General features: G+C 46.5%; 1 protein-coding gene across 1 annotated transcript in view; it reads left to right on the top strand.

Annotated features, from left to right (window-relative positions):
• The first annotated feature begins 493 nt into the window (after positions 1-493).
• The window catches only part of LOC135914217 (chorion-specific transcription factor GCMb-like), a 48,179-nt gene continuing 26,659 nt past the window's right edge, over positions 494-22,013 (top strand). Inside the window, exons 1-2 of the mRNA XM_065446968.1 lie at positions 494-580; positions 16,981-17,211. Coding sequence (XP_065303040.1) covers positions 17,140-17,211 — 72 coding nt within the window. The 5' untranslated portion in view covers positions 494-580; positions 16,981-17,139. The remainder of the gene's footprint in view (positions 581-16,980; positions 17,212-22,013) is intronic.

Raw genomic sequence — 22,013 nt, 5'->3', positions numbered from 1 at the left:
AAGTCGGTTAATTTACGGGCATTACGGCAGCCTTCGGCGTAAACAAAGTGAGCGTGAAGCAGGGACAACACGGGGCTCATTCAGCAGAAAAGCCTCAGAAAAGCTATCGCCCTCTCTCAGACAGGCAGGCACGTCGACCTCGTCTCGGCGGAAGCGAGTGAACCAGCCTCTCACAAAAACGCACGCCAGACCAGATCGAGGCCGCATGTCGCAGCTGGTATTCCGATCCCAGACGCACAACACGGCCCCCGGGCCGCAACCCACCGTCGGAGCCGCGGCGCTCTGATTGGCCGTCTGCGAACAGGTGTGCAAGCGCCCGCTGGCCAATAAGGCGTTGGCGGCGCGCTGCTCTCGCCCGCCGAATGGGCAGCGCTGGCCGGGGCCTGCCCGCCGAGCGACGCCATTGGCCGCGTCGGTCGCGGAGGGGGTCCGGCGGGTCCGGCCGTTGCCGCTGGTCGCCGCGTGCTGCCGGGCGGCCGCGCAGTGGTGGCTCCGCCGATGACCACGTAACGAGGAGAGGCTGCCCGTTGTTGTTGACCGGCATCGTCGACGAACTATTGCGCCGCGCCACGGAAAACGGGTAAGCCAACCTGTTTGACATTGCGCGAACTCTTGATTCCGGAGCTTTTCGGGCTTTTCCAACTCGTGCGAGGAGAGCTCGGGGTTGTTTGGCGTGTTTATTGTATCGATTCCTTTCGTTCTAATCTCTTCACTTTTTAAAATACATGGCTCACGACCGGCACATCCAGGCGATGCCGTAGGTGGAGCGCCGTTCGGCCCACTGGCGAATCGCGAAAATGGAAACAATGGAATAGAATCGTCACGTTACCCCGACCCGGGGAATGGTTGCACCCTGGAAGTTGGGCTGTTCCCCCGGAGCAGCGGAGAATCTGGGCGGGGAAAGCGTGTTTCGTGGTTATGGCATCCTCTTAGATTGTCAAAGGCGCTATACCATTGCGGGCACGTGTTTTGCTTCTCTGGCACTTTCCGCGCGTCTTGCGAAAGTCGTGGAGCATTTAGCCTGCTCCGAAAACACTGACGATTCTGACAATGTTTGCTATACTAAGCTAGAGGGGCCTTTCGTGTATTTCTTGTTATCAAAGTCACGGTGCTGCTTCTATGCCACGCGTCGACAACTACGCATCACGTCATATAAGACCACCCTGAGCGGGTATGGTGGCGGTTTGCCGTTTTGGCTGTCTTGCCCATCCAACACTGGCCGAGAAATTTCTTATGGTGTGTCGTTCCCTGAACTGCCCAAAGCAGCCCAAAGTTGTACAGTTACGTTAGAAGCCGCTCTGCGCTGTCATCAACGTGGATCTCTCCGACAGCTACTAAAGATTACTGCGTGAAGAAACGAGAACTTTATAGACACTACATGGGCTCAAGCTATATTTGCAGACCATGTGTGTTTCATCATTGCGGCACAATGAGTTTAGAGGCTTGCGATTATTTCTTTGACACATATCGTTGGTGAACAAGTCAGTAGTGTTATATGTATATCTGTGGACACAGACAAGTTGTAGTCATTTTAGCGTCTATCTGGCCCCCCCCATCCGAGACTATGAATTACTATACCACAGCCTTCATTGCCAATGACAAGAGAGCGAGAGAGAGAAAGGTAGGGAGGTCAACCAAGGATGTGCCCGGTTGGCTACCCTACACTTTGGGAGGTGGAAAGGGGAAGAAGAGATTAGGAGAGAAAAGAAAAATGCAGCATCAGTAGGAGGAGGCGCTAACAGAAGTGACATCAGCTGAAAGAAGTTATTCCACATCAAATTAGGTGTCAAGTACGAATAGGCGAAAAAACAATACAGCCGATGACCAATAAAGATTACGCATGTGCACTCTTGGATACATCGCACATGAAGAATACGTAAAAAAGCAGTGATGCCTGTGCCAGAAAACTGCGTCATAAGCCACCGTGCACACGATAGCTACATAAGTGCGTTGCATCATTCTCCCTTGATGATATTAGAAGTGACGTCATGACGTCTCCCGGATTGCTTCAAAGATTTAGTGCAGGGGAACATCTTGTTGAAACTCGTCAGTCCTTACTGAATTCACGTTGGGACGGTCACGCAGCTGCATCAAAGCTAAAACACAGCACGCGCTGTAGCACCGAAAAAGGTTGTGGATGCCGCTCATTTTCATAGAGAACGCAAATACAGCCATTGCTGACATGCCGACGGCTTTCTGTTGAGCCTTTATGGACTTAAATGTGATTTATTAAGAGAGCTATGTTTATTTTCATAGCGAACTTTTTATTTAGATTTTACTGCGTCGAGTTCTTGCTGTTTGTTTTATTATCATGTAGACGTCACTAAGATTTGTTCTAAAGAGATATTGAGCTTCGTCGTAAGTTTCTGTGGGACTGTCTTCCCGAAAGTCAGTTTCAGGGGACGAAGCGAAACCTTTTCACAGCTGCAGAGTCACAGACGACTTTCCACCATTATAGAACAAACGACTCGGCGTCGTGGGGGCATGAAGGGTATTTGCGGATTTCGCTTGTTACTCTGAATATAGTGTATAAATGAGCACCCTTCCGGGTTTGAGACAGGAATTGCCAATAGGAGCCGATGAGACAGACAGGACAAGAGACCTCCTAACTGGGATGATTGAGTCATGCCATAGCATGCACACCCATGTTAAAAATGCACCTTACACTGGGATCCTTTCTCGCGCATCATAACTCGCGTACGCGGCGGCGCAGTAAATGTGGAACGTGGATTGTTTCCTTGCTATTGCGCAATCGTTCAACAGAAAACTGCTACAACGCCAGTGTACAGGAACGTGTAACATATTTATAATATACATATAGGCATAATAGACAGCATATATATAGGACGGAAATATAACCTTAACTCGCAATTGTTGATTTGTATAACTTTCAAATAGCAATTCAAAATGCAAAGAAGATAGACACAGGTTATAACAAAGTCCAAATAAAATTTATTCATCCATTGAGGACCACTCTATTTTCCTTTTTTTTTCATATAAATCTTCTACGTACCTTTTTCAAGACTTTAATTTTATCTTTATTTCTATATTTTGTATGAGATTTTTTTTCTTGGTTGAGATAGCTGATTCCTAAGCAGTGCTACTTTTAATTTCGTCGTCCTTTGATAAACAGCAACAATGCAGCGATACTTGTTGCATCATCATCAGAGGGTTCACGTACACGGGCATGCATGGCTTTACCGTTTCTTGCTGTTGGCAGTGTAATCGCTAGCAAATAGTCGGATTTCACATTGTAATATTACGCCTTTAAAATTATGCTACGTCGTACGCCAGTTCGTTGAAGTCACAACAGCGCATTCTGCTACACTTTTGGCTCCACAGTGGTGTTCCCAGTCTTGTTCCCTATATGCGTAGTTCTCTCCTTTTGAGCAATATGTACCATTGAGGCCACGAAAAGGCGTTCTACAGTGAAATATTTACCTTTTACGTATGACAGCAATTTCTTTCTTTTTTCCCACTTTCTTCTTTTGTTTAGACTGACCAGCTATAGATGTGTCTGTGAAATGTATGTGAAAACTTGAAGGCTGTTACCTACAAACCACACGTCACACTGGCAAGAATCCTTACATGTTCTCTATTTACCAGCTATTTAATGTGATTATTATTTAAATGCACTTGACTGGCTCCTCTTTGGCTGTGAACTGATAAATAGCTGTAATGCATCGCTTCACCAATTATCACCTTTTTTGTGTGCTTGAAGTTTGAAGTTCATTCCGATAAAAAGCTTATACAAAAGTGGGGATGATGTTGTACAGAAGGCGGTCCCATAGTAAAAGTACTGTACGGGGACCTCCTATGATCTGTTACGTGAAATCTAAATCTACTAAACAACAAAAAAGAATGAAGAACAGTTACAATGAAATACGAGCAGTAACACAATTATTAATAGAATAATTAAACAAGTACAATCTTTCAGTGATTAAACAATTTTAGTCAATAAACATGTAGTCATTATTCAGCAAAAAACAATAACGCACACGTTATTTCATTTGTCAAATTGTGTTTTTGGTTACGAATAAAATCCCGAAGCAAACGTTTATATGACGACACAGAAACAGAAGTTTTAATATTACAACGCAAAGAATTCCACGATTAAATTAAAACAAAACCAACTCTTTGGGTGCCGTAGTTAGTGCGGATTTTGGAAGTGTAAAATTGTTGTTTAGAGAAAAACGTGTATGATTTCTATTTGTAAGACCTTGCGTGAAAACAAATTTTAGAAGGTGATGGTCTTTAATAGCTCGATATGCGAATATGTAAACATTGAATTTCATAAGATTAGTAATCCAGAGTATGTTAAGATCTCAGTAAAGTTCTGCAGCATGTGACCGGCGATTACTCTTAGTAATGTTACGAATGGCTTGATTTTGGACATGTTGTAAGGAAGAAAGATGAGGTTCGACCTCAGGAAGTTAGGCAATAGTTTAGATGGCTACGAATGAATGCGTAGTATAGAGTAACCAGAGTATGTAAATCAAAATAACACCTAGCTTTGAACAGAATTATAATCCCGTATGAAGTTTTTCTTTGTAGTTCATGATATACAAGTTAAATTTTAAGCGTGAGTCAAGCTCGACACCAAGGAAGGAATAATGAATGGTTGAAGGGATAAATAGCATGCAAAGCAATAAAAATTGGCAGAACTTGTGAATCTTTATTGGGCTAGAACTGAAGTTTACGAACTTAGTTTTGGAAGGGTGAATTAGAAGTTCGTTTTTAGCACACCAAGTAGAGATATTTATAAGATCAGCATTAAGCGTCGGTATAAGATTGTTTAAAGACTTACCTGAAGATAGAAGAGTGGTGTCATCGGGATATACGATGCATTCTATTGGTGAAGTTAGACATTTACATAGATCGTTAATACATAACAAAAATAAAAGCGGAACGAGATTGAGCCTTGTGGAACCCTGATGTTACTTATTATTTTGTTAGAAGAAACGCCAGAAATGTATATTATGCGCTCACGATCAATTAAGTAACTTTGAAAGAGGTTTAAAAGGGTTCCTTCAATGCCATACGAAGCAAGTTTAGAGAATAAAATAGCATACTTCATTGTATCAAGACCTTTATGAAGTCTAAAGAAACAGAACCAACGTAGTTACCTTTGCCAATTTAAATTTTTCATTTATCAGTGAAGTAAATAAGAGCAAGGTTAGTTAATATCCGTGACGGAATCCGAATTGTTTAGGATGAAACTAGTTAAATTTTTCGAGGCAGCTAGAAACGCGAATGTGGATTAGTTTTTCAAAAACTTTACTACAAAATGGAGTAACAAAAATTGGTCTTTGATTGGAAATTAGTGATTTATCACCCATTTTAAATACCGGGATATCCTTACGTATATTTAACATGCTGAGAAATATACCTGTTTGAAAAATTACAATAATTATGAAGGCGAGCACATCCGCAGTGACATCAGAAACCAATTTTATGTGGTTAGCATGAATAGTGTCTGCACCAGCACTAGAGAATTTTAGGTTGATTATACCTTTACCTCTTCAGGAGTTGTGGGAAAAAGAAAAGAAATTAACGGATCAATTTATGAATTTGACAAGTCATAGTTGTGGAGAAGCCGGCGACATATTGTGCTTGTTGCCAACATTTCCATTTCATAAATAAATAAAATAAATAAATAAATAAATTCAATCAGCACTCTGGTTGGCACATGCGAAAATCTATTCACTCGGGTGTTGAAGCATTGGGTGTTGAAACTGGATGTCTCTCGAGAGAAAGCATGTTTTTAGCGCATTCTACGGGACGCGAAGATGAATGCAAAAGATGTGCGATCAAAGATGTCCTTTTTATACGCACAACTGTATCGGCCGACATAGCGTTTAACGTTCTCAAGATAGGAAGCGCCGGGGCTATATTTTAACTGGCCCAAAATCTCAGCACCCACGAGCTTTTCTGCATTTCACCACTACCAAAAATCTGTCGCCGTTACTGTTAGCCGAAGCAGCCACTATAAGTCCTGACGCTCTGTACGCAGCTAAGTTCCATAGCCACGGAGCCGCCGCCGCGAAAGGTGCCTCAAAACGTAAGATTGAAGCACTACGCTACATATATATACGGCACTTAGCGATGCAAACAGTGATAACATGACGAAATGCTGACGGATATATATTTAAATATAGCGTCGCAAAGCAGTAAGCCAGAGAGAGTACACGCACTTGTCACGTATATGAAAAAATAAATAAACTAATAATCAACTTGAACAATGAAGCAATCAGTTGAACATTAATTCATTGCTCCGTTTTTTTCTGGTTGATCATTAGTATTTATTTCTATATACTTCATCAGCACATGACCTTCAAATTTAAATTATCAGCAATTTAATAAAAAGGCTATGGTGGCTAAGCTAATGCTGCTTCCGCAGGTTGTTTAACCGCTTTTCCCTTTCCCCCACCCCCAGTGTAGGGTAGCAAACCGGATGCTGTTCTGGTTGACCTCCCTGCCTTTCCTACCCCTGTTTTCTCTCTCTCTCTCTCTCTCTCTCTGGGTGAAAAAATTACAGTAAACAAATACGCAATTAAAAGAAGTGTTTTGAGTATAGCGATTGCGTGATGTGCTTATATATTATATAAAAACTTGAAGACAACTCCGTAAAGCTTGTTGGACACTTCCAGCGCGCTTCTGCTTCGAGTTAGTCATTAACAAATTTGGCAATCAATACGCTAATTATGCGTTCGCAAGCGGAAGTTTCGGCAGAAAAACTAATTTGTCATATGACGTATAGCTGATTGCTCATAGGTGACCAGGCAGGGAGCCAGGTGGAGCTGATAACAGCTGCACTCCTGGTACAAACGAGGCTGGCTACCCTCTTTCCCAAGCAATCACCTGCGTCAAATCGGTGATTGTCTTTTTGCCAAGACTGCCACTTCTGAATGAGAAATTGTAGCGTAGTGATTGTCAAATTTAATGTGTAATATCTTGGAACAGAAGTGCTCTGGAAGTTTCAAGTAAAATAGAGTAGTCCTCGAATATGACTGCTTTTGAGAGGGGCGAAGGAGGGATGATAAATGAAAGGCGGGGAGGTTAACCAGGACTCAGCCCGCTTGGCTACCTTACACTATATATATGTATATATATATATATATATATATATATATATATATATATATATATATATATATATATATATATATATATATATATAGTGAGTGTCTTCAAGTTTCTAATATAAGCGCATAACACATCATCATCATCATCATCGGTCTGACTACGCCCACTGCAGGGCAAACGTATATTCTTACCTCTTCAAATACGATGGTCTTCATGTTTCTAATATTAACGTATACCATAATCGCTAGACTTTAAAAGCATTATAGCAAAACATTGTTAAATGTTTTTGTTAGAATTACCTGTCCGCGAAAATTGTGTCCACCGATACGCATGAATATCTGTGCAAGCAGCATTTGCGTATCCAGCACAGCCTTTTTTATTAAAATTACTGATAGTATAACTTTGAAGGCCCTGTGTACAAGCTTTTAGGGCTCGCGAATGGAAACAGCGTTATCCAGGAGACAATGGCTCGCGGCCAGGCAGAATCATTGGAAGCATTACTGCGAAAAAAGAGACGTTGAAAAGTACGGCTTGTGATGCAAACGACGTAAGGTGCGATAAGGCAGAGAAATTGCCATCGCGGTTCATTCTTTCACTTTTATTTTCGCTCAATACCATTCGGCGATATACAGGGAGCAGCGGATAAAAAGAATACAATAAGCGCATTATTCAGATGAACACAAGTGCTATATAACAACGCCGATTTAAACATGGAAGGGTCAATGATTGACAGGATGGAAGATGGCAGGTGGTTCCAGTCCTAGCTTGACCTTGATACGAAAGATCCTGGATACCGCTTAGTCGCTGACATTGGTACATATATTTTCTACCGGTGGTCGACGCGAGGTAAGGTTGTACAGAAGAGCTGGAGGTTCTTTATAGCAATGGGCTGAGGAGCGCGACAGTACTGAGTCACATAAGAAAGAGAGAAAAATAACAATGACTTTATATTTTTAACGCTCGAAATTCGGCCATGTTTCTGGCGATGATGCTGGTGGCCCTGTTGGGGGTAGATTCGAGAGAATGAATTAGATATTGCTGTTCAATGTACAACATGACGAAAGCCGTTAGATGGGTTCTTCTTTCTGGGGTTTTACTTTCCAAAATCATTCCGGATTGATTTTGACCACCTAAGGTTCTTTAACGTGAACGCAATGCACGGTACACGGGCCTTTTTGCATCTCGCTTCCGTCGAAATGCGGTCGCCACGGCCGGGATTTGATCCCGCGACCTCGAGCTTAGCAGCGCAACGCCAAAGTCACTATACGTAACCACGGCGAGCACCTTCAGATTGGTTAAATACAGAAGCACTTTTTCTTAGAGAGAAGTCAGCCTTGACTAATGCTTCTTAGAAAGCTACGCACGCTCAGACACCTTGGAAACCAACAGTTTTGCAAGCACACACTGCCGTCCACATATATATATCCCGGTTTGAGAACTCAGAGTGGGCTCGTGGCTCCATAGTAGTCTTTTAGCGTGCTCAGGCGGATTGCGACTGACTCGCGCGCTGCACCAACCACGTGAGGTTACAAAGCACTGCACTTTGTATCTACCTGCGACCAGGCAGCCGAAATTCACTCAATCAGTCAGCCAATTAATAGTTTATTGACCAGCCATAGGATGGATTGTCAGCTTGGCTAAGCACCCAGCTCAAGAGACGGTGGAAAACGCCTAATTTTATTGATATTTGCCGATGGAATTGCGATTTTCTGGTCAAAGTATAGGTGACGGAGACGCAGAAGCTTCTACCAATCAAAAACACTGAAACTTTTAATGACACGCCTGCTCTTCTGTACCTGACAGTTAGGCATATGTTCTGCGACTGCTTAGGCGTCGCTATAGCATGCCCATAGGCCAAGAAATGGCTTCTGTACCGAGAGCGTACAATAATTTACAAGCCAGCGCACAAAATGATCCTCCGTCGTAGCAAAGAAGAATGAAGCGTATTTCCGCTGCACTTCTAAAGTACTTATGGTCTGGCCTCATATGCCGTCTACCTCGCCATTTCAGGCCGTGCAGTAAAACGCTGTTATCGCGGCCGAGAGGCGAATAATTTTACATTTGAGTCCTCAGTAGCACTTTCAACACTCCGGCCGGCACAACACTGCACAGTCATCACTCCATAAAGCAGACGCGTCGACGCGGAGATACGTCTGAAACGCGCTCCATATGATTGATTCCTCAGAATGACTTGGGACCTAACCACACGTTTCTAGTGATATGCGGAGCACGAAGCTTCCTTCCTATACACTTACTTCTGTGCGATATAAAGAAACTATTAGAAATGTAAACGTTAGCGAATGGTGTCAGGCTACAGTGAAGACATCGATCATGTGACTTAGCTTTGCAATATAGAAGTGGCGAGCCTTCCAAGAAATCTGCATATTAAATATTTTATCTGGTTTATTTCATTTCATTTATTGCACCTTAAGGACCCCTTTACATTACACAAGGGGCGGCTTACACCTGTGGTCAAGTCATGGCATAACGGCAAGAAAATAAAATTAAAGCTGTGCGTACCTAAAATTTTTTGCTGTAACCAGTGTTTCACATCAACAATTTTGTGGAAATTCAGGGAAAGAAAAACGAAAGTGAGCAATACATTCAGCTGGGTGGTTCATGTTAAACTTCTAAAGCGTTCTGAAGCGTATATGTGAACACGGGTAACAGCGACCGAAAAATATTGGCCGAGACGTATTGTCGCCTGGTCCCGTGCTTCTGACGTTGTTATGCGAGCTGTCATTTGCGATTAAATGCGATTTAAGAAATTATCATAGGCCAGTTACAGGGATCAGCGTCTCCCTGGCTTTCAAGCCTCAGCCGGCGTCAAACAATCCGGCCACATTACGCACGACACAAGTATCGAAAAGTAAAGGTAATAACCCACCTGATACAAATAAAAAAATATGAGAGACCCACGGCCAGACTCCCCAAGAGTTCAGCCCACGATGAGAGACGGGAAGCCTCGGCCGAACGTCAAAAGTGATGGATCGACCGAGGCACGCAGACCGGCACCGTGCTCGGGTCATCATCACGGAAGAAGACAATTTTGCGGCTTAAGGACGCCAATTGTGACCCACTGCACCACTCGTTGAACGAGAGGAAACGCGTCGCTCGAGGGAAACGTATAATCACACGCCGAAGAGCCCGTGTGTATACGGCGAACGCATTTATGCTAACGGGGCATGGTAATGCAAATTGTCGCCGTGCGCCTAACGCCATCCCAGCCCAACTCCTCCTTCTAAGTGGAGTGTGTACGAAGCACGTAAAAGAGATGGGCACGGAGCGAGTCCTCGGAAAGTAAAGCCTCCGAGTGAGCTCGAACACGTTGTTTTCATTCTTTATCTTCTTCTTCTTCTTCTTCTTTTTTGCAAGCGACGTGCTTCCTTTTGAGCGAGACTTTTACGCCCGCGAGTTTGGCGCACGCTGTAATTCACCGCCCTCAAAATACACCCCGTGGCAAACGACGGCACAAAAAGCGGACGTTACGCAGTGCCATTCTCGTATCGTTTTCTCTTCAAGGGTCTTTCACATAGCGGCTCGCGTTATGTCGGGTATAGTTGACCGCCCTGTATATGGCCGCTTAAGTGCGCGGATACGGATGCTCTGCGAATGTGCGGCAGGACCTGTTGTTTTCCCAAAAACATGAAATCCTGGTAACGCTCGTCTGATGGGTCTGCGTGGTTGAATCGTCGTACTTGCAGGGAGTGAGTGACTGAGAAGAGATGTTACAATTAAGAGAAAGATATATTTTATTTGCAGTCATGTTACAAAGTCAGAAGGCGAAGGATTGATTTTATAGGTGAAATATTATAGGAAGCGAGAGAGCGTGTGCGTCAGCCAAGAACGCCAGTTCGTGAGCGTACGCAAGGAATGTAGAAAGTGAGAAGTTGAATGAGACGCTGTGTGAACACATGAGCGCAAATGGGTCAGTAACCATTCGTGGTTGCATGGGGGATAGAACTAGCGAGCTTGTGTGTCATTGGGCGAATATATATATAAGAGTGTGCGAGGATGAGTGTACAGGTTAGCTGAACGATCGCCGGAATGGGTGATCCTGCTAAATCAGTAAGCTAGTGACGAAATCTAGTTTTCGTAAGTTGCAGATGCAAAGAGCGATTTATTAATTGATTGAGTGAGTGAGTGAGTGAGTGAGTGAGTGAGTGAGTGAGTGAGTGAGTGAGTGAGTGAGTGAGTGAGTGAGTGAGTGAGTGAGTGAGTGAGTGAGTGAGTGAGTGAGTGAGTGAGTGAGTGAGTGAGTGAGTGAGTGAGTGAGTGAGTGAGTGAGTGAGTGAGTGAGTGAGTGAGTGAGTGAGTGAGTGAGTGAGTGAGTGAGTGAGTGAGTGAGTGAGTGAGTGAGTGAGTGAGTGAGTGAGTGAGTGAGTGAGTGAGTGAGTGAGTGAGTGAGTGAGTGAGTGAGTGAGTGAGTGAGTGAGTGAGTGAGTGAGTGCCCGTAGCCGCGTTGGCGAAGCGGGGCTGACCCTCGTATTGTTTGGGCAGCGATAAACTGAATTGATCACTATATAGAATCTGCCGCAATGGTTACGGAGCCAGTGGGGTATCTCTGGTAACGGCAGTGCGGGTGAGGCTGCCTGACCTGTCCTCTGTATACCAACTGCAGTCAGCAACAGATGTAGATACAAGTGTTAGTTCGCTAGTGCGTCAGCTTGCAAAGGCACATTGGAGCTAGATAGAATTTGTCACCCCACTGCTAAAAATCTGCGTCTGCAAAAGTGTCTTTCACCTTGGATACTACGAGCTGGAGCAACACTTTTGTGCCGCCTGTGACACGGTGTTGCATTCGCAAATGATTATTTATTCTCTCATCGGAATGCCTGAAAAAACCTTGTATGCGACAAGTGCGGTTGCGAGGAGATGATCTGGCATCTCCTCTGTGACTTTCCTCTGTGCAGTATGCAACAGAAAAGAGCGGTGCATTATAAGCTGCTCTCTGGTCACTTGCCGGAGGAGAGAATTCTGCGACACTGGTCCAGACAGTACTCAACATTGAAGACGTCATATGCATTGCTACTTTCCTTAAGACTATGTATAATGCGTGTTTATGTACGTATCTTTTTCTTCCTCTTACTTTTTATGTAATTTCGTTTATCCTTCTATTACATTTAATTATAATTACCCCTTTCACCCAGAACAGGGTCGCCCACCTGCCTATACACTGGCTAACTTCACTGCCCTTCTCTCTATTCTTTCTGGTCCTTCAGCGTATATATTGCGCAGCTGTGCTCAATCTTACCACAGTGCCACCGTTCTTCCTTCGAAATAAGCGCCTCTGGCAGTGCATATCTAGTTACATAATGCTGAGCGCTCCTATTAAAGCAGAATTAATTGAAGTGACCGGCAGTGCAGCATGCGAGGTCTGCTGCACCGAAGAAAATATCGACCACCTGCTGTGGCACGATATGGCACTGTTATATGGCACTGTTCACGATATGCCCCAGAAAGACAAGAACTTGCTAACGTTCTCCGAAAGCTTGACAATCGGCCGCTTACTGTGCAGGTGCTGCTGGAACACCGTCCCCATCGCTCGTCCTCCCATAAAGCGGTGAAGGCGCTTTTGTGTTTCTTGAGGACGACGGGCTTGTGTGATCGTAGGTGACTATTAGGGCAATTACTGTTAGCCCACACGCGTCAGCGAACTCATCCTAATTTCCTTCTTTCCTTCCCTCCTCTCTCTCCCTGTCATCTTAGTTTTCCCTTTCCCATTTCCCCGGTTTAGGGTAGCCAACCGGACGTTATTCTGGTTAGCCTCCCTGCCTTCTGCTTTTCTCTTTCCTTCCTTCCTGAGCGCTCCTAACACGACATCGCTGCTCGTATCGCTGTTTTGACAGACGTATTTAGCGCGCCTAGAAACCAGCAGCATAGAGCGTTTGTTTTTTGCAATAATGTCGCTTGTGTCGAAACTGTTAGCGAGTATACTAAAACTTATCCCGTCTGCCACGTCGCTATCTACGTGAATTGAGCAGTAGTATCGTCTTGCATTGGTTTCATGTTAAAAAACAAAACCGATGACTAAGTGGTGGCCCTCATCAACCACAGGGGTATTGTTATTGCTATATAATTAAATAACGCCGGATAGACACCGTGAAAATCTTAGACCTCATCGAAAGCTATATATAGTTGCAAATCTGAGGTGATTTCGCCACCAGTCCTTCGTTCCTGCGTGATTTTTGGCTTATCAAGCCTAGCTCCACTCACGAGAAGAATGAATCATTCTCGTTATTCCGGAAGTGTATAGTATATATACCACGATTACTTAACTGAACATTCCAGTTTAGATTTAGAGCACTTGTCTAGTTTTGACAACCAACCTTTGCCTGGAAAGGCTCTCTCAGCACCTTAGCAGGACCATCGACGTGGACAGGATGTTCGAAATGTCATTGTCAAATTCCTGCACGAGGGTGGTCTCGATTTGATACCTCGAATAAGCTTCACTGTTCACGCTCATTCAAACGGCCATTTTTGTACTAATCGTCGCTACTTGTCGTTTTCTGCTTCTACTCCTATTCGGAGATGTTCTCTAGTTATGCTCCCTGTCTTTCCATTGCCTTTCTTTCTCTCGTTCTCTGATCCCATTCCTCTTCCCCTCTCTCGAGTAGCTGGTAGGAACTTCGATTCAGGCGAATGTGCCATATTTTCCATCGCAAATAATCTCTCTTTCTCTCTCTGTTCGTATTTTAAGATGGGTTTAACAAAGTTTTTTTCGCATATGGGACCTGCAGCGCCCAGCCCTCTTCGAACGCACCTTTGTTCAGAGCGAGGCGACGTCGCCGACTCCGCGGCGGCGGTACTGCCCCGAGGCGTTGTCGTGATCGCTGCCGCGCCAGCCCCCCCCCCCCCCCCCCTCTCCCTCCAATAACCGTGAATCAAATCTCGCGAGCAGCACATCGGCCCCGGTGTGCCTTGCCGAGAGCGAGCCGCGTCGCTAATATCGCTAATATGCCTTCGTGACGCGCCACCGAACCCATCCCGCGAACGCGCAGAGTTGCTGCCGTCGAGGAATGCTTTCGCTGAACTGGATCGGTCTTTTCCCGAGAGCCTGCAGTCGCACGAGGTCCCTCGCATTACTTCGTCCGTGTATAACTACGCCCTGTATGTATATGCGCCCCGCCGCGACGTCACAACAAAACAACAAGCGAGAGGCACCATCTACACCGACCGACACGACGCGGCCAAGAAACGACAGTACGGGCAAGGCCTTGCAATTTAAAGAAGAACCGAAGCCACAGACGGAGCGAGCAGACCAGGGGAAAGAAGGGAGTGAAATATACCCGCGCGACGGGCCACCGCAGCGAGTTAGACGTCGCAAACGAGATCGTGTGCACCGACGGAGACGACTGGCGTTCGGGTCACGCGTGCGAAGCTCGTGATACCCACTGTGCATAGGCATGCGTGGCCTTCGCTCTATTATCGAGCATTACTCGCTGGCATCCCGTGGCGCTCCATCTTTGGGACCGTTTCCACGCTCCGTCTCGGAGGATGATGCCGCGCAGCGCCCTGCACAGAGAAGCGCGTCGTCCTGTCGAATTGAAGTATCGGTCAGCGTTTAGCGTGGCCATTGTGTGCGCCGGAGAGCGGAACACGCGCGAGCAGGATGTGCGCGATGTTGTGCTCTGTCGCGACGGAAATTATCACGTTCGTCGGAAGCCCCGCGGATTTAATCGCTGCTCGTGCGTGAAAGGTCGGTGCGAAATTTGCCCGGGACGTGCGCGTGGGGGTAAGACGTGCGTTCGGCGTCCGCACGGCTGCCATTGCGATGGTCAAGGGAGCCTATCGGCGCTCGCTAGCCAGACACTCGTACTCTTTTGATTAAAGTAGAGGAGAAACACCTTAAAATAGTATAGTTGTAGCTACTACTACTACTACTACTACTACTACTACTACTACTACTACTACTACTACTACTACTACTACTACTACTACTACCGCTACTACTACTACTTCTACTATTACTACTACTACTACTACTACTACTACTACTTACTACTACTACTGCTACTTTGCTCCTGTGGGACTCGAACGTTTACACCATGTGTCGTTTGCGTTCGCTGTCTCCGGACATACGGATGCACCTCCCGCCTGGGGTACCACGACGTGAACAGACCATGTTATACCGTCTGTGGCTAGACGTTGCCTTTGCGAACTCATAAGCTTTCCTCATTGGAATGGCCAACAGCCCCACGTGTGACACATGCAACGGCGAATATACTCTCACACATGTTATCTGTGTCTGCCTGCGATATTGTGCCCAAAGACAAGTGATGTGCAGAGTACTGGAACAGTTGGGCAACCGTCCAGTATCAGAACTCAAAGCTTTAGGTCAGTGCTCTGAAAGAACATCCGCGCTTAAGGCCTTACTCGCGTTACTAAGATTCCTGCGGTCTGCGGTGCTTCACGACAGACTTTAAGAACGCCGCCCCATACCGCTCTATGTAGTGTACGCGCTTTGTTATTGCTCTTCTCGCTTTCTCTCTATCTCCCCCTTCCACTCTCTTTCTCTTTTCATCCTCCTTAACCCTTACCCCCGTGCAGGGTAGCCAACCGGAGCTACCTTTGGTTAACCTCCCTTCCTTTCTCAGTATTCCTCTCTCTCTCTCTCTCTTTCTACGGCTACTACTACTACTACTACAACAACTAATAATAATAATAAGAAGAAGAAGAAGAAGCAGAGCAGCAACAGCATATACCTTCCATCAGTGTTATGCAGAAATTTGCGGGCGAAAGGGGGGCGTTGTGTATCAGAAGCGTGACAAATGTCCGCAGCCATCTCTGTACAGGGCAGTTAGAAAGAGCAGCCTGAAAGAAAACAAGCTGTGGAATTATGTGAACCAATGTCGTTGCAAAAGAAAAATCAGTAAGAGAAAATAAATATATGGTTCAGGACTCCAGACGTGGTATGGTGGTCGTCTCTGTATGCACGGCTAAGCAATAACCACGCGTATTTCCATCATGTTCGATAGGCACGGACGTTCCGGACCACATCAACACTTCCTGTGCTCAATGATGGGGCAGCTCGAGTACGCTCGCGCTGTGTACGTGATAATTTTCCTGGATGTTTATTTGTTTCTTTTTCTCTTTTTCTAATATTTCCGTTTTACCTGTATATTTAAATGTAAGGCAGTAGCCACCACCACTATACATTACACCTCCTTTTATAATTTAGTTGGAGCAAAAAAAAAAAAAAAGAGAGAGAGAATGTAGCGTAACGTCAAGTACGGTAGGGGGGAAGAAACGCAAGAAAATGAAAATGCAGGAAGCAAACTCAAAGGCAGAGTAACGTAACGTAAGCTAGCAAGAAATATTAAAGCGACACCAAAGAGAAAGATAAGTTAAGCTGTTTAATTACTAATTGGTAGCTAATTATCCTTCTACACTGAAAAAAACCACTCTTGACCGGGGAGGAAGCCGGAAACTGTGCAAACACCATAGCCGGGTGGCGACGTTGCCTTCAAGTTCCCAAACCAGCTCGCCGTGACGTCATGGCTTCTGACGACGTCTGCTCGGCCCTAGCTAAATTTCTTATCGGCAAGAATGAACGACATTGTCTTTCTAAAGAAGCCGAGGTCTGAATATCGCAGGTTTTCGGAACCTTTACTGAGCCAAAACGTCTCAAATACGAGGAAATGCACTGTAGTCAGGGACGATGCAACAGCTTACCGTCGATGTGATGGTTCAAGAAAATGCGAGTTTGCTTTTCTTTACTTTAATTATTAATTTTTTTTAGTAATCGACGCCTTACAGCTAAATTGACGAAAATGGAATTGTGATAACAATACTTTGTCAGCCTACAATGATTTTCCATTTCTCTTTCGCATCCGTTCAAGGAATGAGAGGTAATTTAAAGGGCTCTTCATTAACTACGCGATCGGTGCTCAGTGTGCAGGCGAGCCTCCCCGGCTGTCCGCACGTACACAGGCAGCAACAACGGAGTTGCCGCTCCAGCGCTGAGCCGTCGAGTTGCAGCGCAGCGGTGGCAGCGGCACGAGCGGGCGACCGGCCGCACCAGCAGCCACCACGGGTCACCGCGGCGCGGCCATGGTCCAGGCCTGCGGTGCTGGGCCGGGCCACCAGGCCGAATGGGACATAAACGACAGCCACGTGCCCAAGGTGCGTGCTATACTTGTGCATTGTGCTCGAGCTTGTACTTGTGCTCGAGCAATTCGAAAGGTAACAGAGTTGCTTTCGAAAGGTCGCACATGCCCTGCATAACGGTTGACGTGCAATGGGCAAGCTACTAAGATGAGATTACATTTAACTTCACCCCCCACGAATCCAGTGTAGGATAGCGAACCGGGTCCAACCTGGGTCACCACTTTGTCCTTACTTGCCTTTCTAAGAGGCATGTGCTTATGCGACTCCATTTCGTTCTCATGTGGACTAAAGCACTATGAGTGATGAAAATTACGCAAGGAAAAAAAAGTTACTGAATAAAGTAAAAGAAGCAAGGAGGTAAATTGTGGATAATAATTAATGTCACACTCAAGCGCGAGATTTTAAAAAAAAGTAGGAAATAAGTTTTAACGCATTACAAGTTGCGCGAAATTCCACGCACCAAATAAAGTCCTCCTTACAATGTTTGGAGAAAGCCACAGTATATACAGGAATATTTCCCAACAATAAGCGCAAGACTCTTCATTGTTCTAACTCCACGTATAGTTACTTGTTACAATATAGTATTAATTAAGATGTGAGACTCGAATGCACAAAACACAAGTAATGGTTGCTTAGAGGATTCAGTGTTCGTTGTGATATTGCTTACGACTGTACGCTGCTGCGGTCACCAAGGACGACGTCATCTGGCGGAGGCGAAGAAAGGCGTGCACTAGAAACTGAGTGCGCAGGGCGCCCATGGTCCATCCAATGTCACTTGGTATATGGAGCTTGAACCAAGGCCCACGTCTTTAAAAGACAGCGTTCATTGTCTTAAAAGCATTCTCTCTTAATATAGGGACAGTGTTCCGTATATCAGGGGCGTGCCTGGACGACATTGCTCCCCTTTCTTGCTGTTCCGAGGCCACGGACGAACACAAGTCCTCTTGTCGAAACGTTGGCTCCAAATACGTCCCTTTTTCGACCTTCCGTTGGTCACTTCCATCTCCCTTTGCATACCCTATCCCGTTTAGCTAGGGAAGGCTTATACCGAAGAATAAACAGCGAATATCTCGCCAGCCTGTGACTTGCAGATGAAATTGTCCTTTTTGGCAACATTGCAGCCTATTTAAACATCTGAGAAGCTTAACCAACAAATATTAAGTGTAGGTTTAAATATTAATATACAGAAAATTACAGTAATGATTAATGGTCTAGCAAGAGGTCAAAAGCTCGTGGTTGGTAGTCAGCCACTTGAAGTTCCGCGACAGCGCATAGGTCAAGTATTTCGAGTATAGTCACAGAAGCACCCAGACAGTGAGAACAAAATGTGTTCGAGGAAAATTATTTACCCGATGACACGTCGCTTGGGGTGATTAATACAATAAAAAACGTGTTAATTTCTTCCTCGCGTAGGTCGCGAATAAGTGTAGCGAATACAAGGAAAACAGTCTGCGAGCAGCACTCGGCTCCACAGTCCCTACCAGACAAACATTCACTTACACGCGAGCCAGTCCCCTTCCTGAGCACGTTTCATCTGGCTCCCTTCGCATACTTCACCTCGCTTCTCACTCGATCCGCGCCAGCTCTCCCGCGGCGCCTCGAGTGAAAACCAGAAGCGCGAGACGGTCTCGACGCGGCGCGCCTCGCGGCTTCTCGAAGACCCGAGCAAAGGCGCGATGAGCGGCGCACCCCAACCCGTCGTCGTATACCGGCTCGGCCCCAAGCGTGCGTGCGTGTGTGTGCCCAGGGGTGGCCCGAGCGCGTAATGGACGACGCCGCTGTCGACAACCGGTCGTTACGTCTTGTGTGTGTACGTGCAAGTGCACGCGCCCGGGCGGCGCGGCGTGCCGATCTCTCCAAGTGTTGCGGCCATCGCCGCCGCTTGGCAGCGGCTACGGCGGGAGCGGGAGAAGCGGCAGGGCCACTATGGGCGCGACCGCGACAGCCAGCTGAGCTTGACCACTGACCGCAGGGGCAACGGCAGCAGCTCGGCCGGCGGCAACACGCGCAATGATAGCGTCCGTCGCTTCACGGTTAGGCTTCGCTGTCTCGCGCGTGCCGCTTTCCTGGGCAGACGAGCAGCAGCTGCCTTGCGCTGTGCCCCCCTCGAACCATACGGAGGCGGGAGAAGACGCGGCGTCTTATGACGCATGGATTCTGCGGTCTAAAAGAGGGAGCGGGATTTAAGTACCATTCCGAAAGGGTAGGCCTCGCAGCGCACGTCAGTCAGGGCATGACAAGCGGGAGGAACCGAGCTGGCCGCTGGCTGCTCGTCGTCGACGATCGCATGCGTGGAGCGGAGCGAGCTACAAGTGCGGAGAGAGCGCGCACTCTTATTGCATGGTACTTTGCGTTGGGTGCGTGCATAAGTCTTGGTGGATTCCGTGAACGCCTGAAAAGAAAAAAAAAATACGGCCATTTCACGCGCGGATGCACTTCGAAGATGGTGCGATAACATGTCCCTGTTACGGCGAGAGGCAGCATGTAGTATGTGTATGAGCGATTGATGCACGCTCCTCGGCTTTCAACGCGAACTTTCGACACGCTGTTTGGCTCGCCAAAGCGGAAAACGCGTTGGAATCGTGGCTTCAGTTTCCGCGCACGAGTTTCTACGATGATGAAAACAATCGTTTCGGATGTGTGTGCATGCAGCTTTTCTGTTGCCACGACGTAGTGTACTTTGTATCAACAAGGCCATAATGGGGGGCCTAAAACCAAGATCAGTAAACACAAATAAAAAAAAATCTTCGTTGTGGTTGTTCTTTGGAAGTCGCTCTCCGGTGAAAATTTCTGTGCTACATAATTTATAAAGAATGTAGCGGGTGAAACTCTCGTCTTCGCAGGCAGCGGTAAGAACAACAGCCTCGTCTAAACATCAGAGACTCCTTCAAGAGGCAAAACACTCAAAGCAGTTGAACACGCGGGATCGCATGCCATGCATGTTTGCAAGCAATGCCCCGACGCTCGGGTTGTCCACTTTTATTATATTCTCGTTTTGTTCAAGCTGTTTTCTTTCGTGCGTTCCTGCCAGCTCGCTATATTTGTCGCATTCAATGTTTTCTCCTGCGTTTCTGTGAAGACGCGGCATATTTGTAATCTCACAATCATCTTGCCTTTATTCACCTAATTAATTCCGATTCGGAGCAAATCCTCTGCCAAAGAGCACCGCTCTATGCTCCGCCAATTTCCTCATCTCACCACCCCACCTCATTTCTACAGCGCTTCTGATTTCCTGGACAGTCATTCTGTATCACAATAGCAGGCCGCCGGTATGCGTTACATTGCCTGTCCATCTCCATGTATTCCTTATAATCTCAACTTCAATCTCTTCTCGCGTTCCAATGAAAACCTATGAGTAACCTGTCTCTGCGTAACGCCTGTTTCCTTCCCACCGATCGCTGCCAAGGTTATGCTTTTGTTCCAAGTTTCGACACATGAAATTTGTTATGGGCTTTCCTTTCCAAGAATGCTGGTAAGTGGCCGTTGATTGCTTCTTTTGGAAGTCTGAATAAAACAACAGCGTGCGTTGTCGGTAGAAACAGTCTGGCACATAGTTACCGCGCAACAAAAGTAATAAGTCCGCATGATCATAAAACATATGAAATCTCGCCTTGTAGCAATCCCCGGCAATTATGACACGTTTCTTTATTACATGTTGGGAGAGACTGACTAACTACGCATACTGGCATGCAGAATGTGCATGGTTACTCGCACAGCAGCTGCTGAGAACGGTCCTTCTCGTCGCTAAATACCTTGTAGCCGCGACAGCTACCCCCGCATTCCTGGGCAGTTATAACCACAAAGTCAAATCTTATATGCACAAGTAGGCGAACTCTCCAAGCACTGGCCACGGAAGCATGCGGATGCAAAGAATAACAGAAAAAGTCGGCGACAACGATTCGCATACCGAGATGTACCGGCGACAGCGAAGTTCGGTGTGACTCTGTGAATGCCAGCATGTACGACAGCCAGTGTGCGGAGACCCCGGAGGAGAGATCAGCGTGCAGAGGTTCGGGTGACAGTTTGTCGACTGTTCTCCCACTGCTCCTCGCGCCTCCTGTAGGACCCTTCTGTCTGTGCCAGTGATGGCGCGATTGCCATCGCGCGCCCACGCATTGTTCTGATCCGCCGCCACCGTTTGGCGCCGCGGCGGGCGCTCCCCGCTACTCTCACAATGGCGTCTGACCCCGTCAACCTTGGTCCTTCCCACACCGCTCGCCTCCGAGCTTCCCCGTGCTTATATAGGTTTAGCGGTTTGAGGACCGGTTGTAATCCCGGTGGAGATCACAGGATGAAATCACCCGGCAGCTTCGTTTTGCGTCACTGCGGGTCGAAGGGGGGTGACGTTAAGCGACAACTTGGTTGGCCGAAACATCGGAACAGTCAGGGAACTGTCGGTGACGTCGAGTAGGGTGAAAAAAAAGGCGCTTCTGGAAGCTTCAAACTGATGCTAAAAGTTCAGACTGAGAAAGAAACGTGGTTCGCCAGTGTCGTGCCGAACGTGACGCGTAAACATGCATCTGGTACGGCAAGACGTTGTTAGCTTCGAAAGGAAACCTTTGAGTAAGAAGAAGGTTGCGTCGTCACGTTGTCACTCTTAACTGGTGTAAACTCACTTACTGCCCCAATCTTGTCAATCTTAACAATCGGTGCTTAACGTCCCGGAACAGTGCAGTGCTATACATGAGAGACACCGTGCAGGATGCATTCTAATTAATATTCACAACGTGTTATTCTTAAGCGCCCACGTACAGCTTCGAGCGCTCTTGCATATATACAGCACTCCCACCGAAATGTGACCTCCACGGCAGAGAATC

The sequence above is a fragment of the Dermacentor albipictus genome, chromosome 6, assembly GCF_038994185.2.
Source record: "Dermacentor albipictus isolate Rhodes 1998 colony chromosome 6, USDA_Dalb.pri_finalv2, whole genome shotgun sequence".
Taxonomy (NCBI): domain Eukaryota; kingdom Metazoa; phylum Arthropoda; class Arachnida; order Ixodida; family Ixodidae; genus Dermacentor; species Dermacentor albipictus.
The sequence above is the reverse complement of the archived record's forward strand: the minus strand, read 5'-3'. Positions and strand labels throughout refer to the sequence as shown.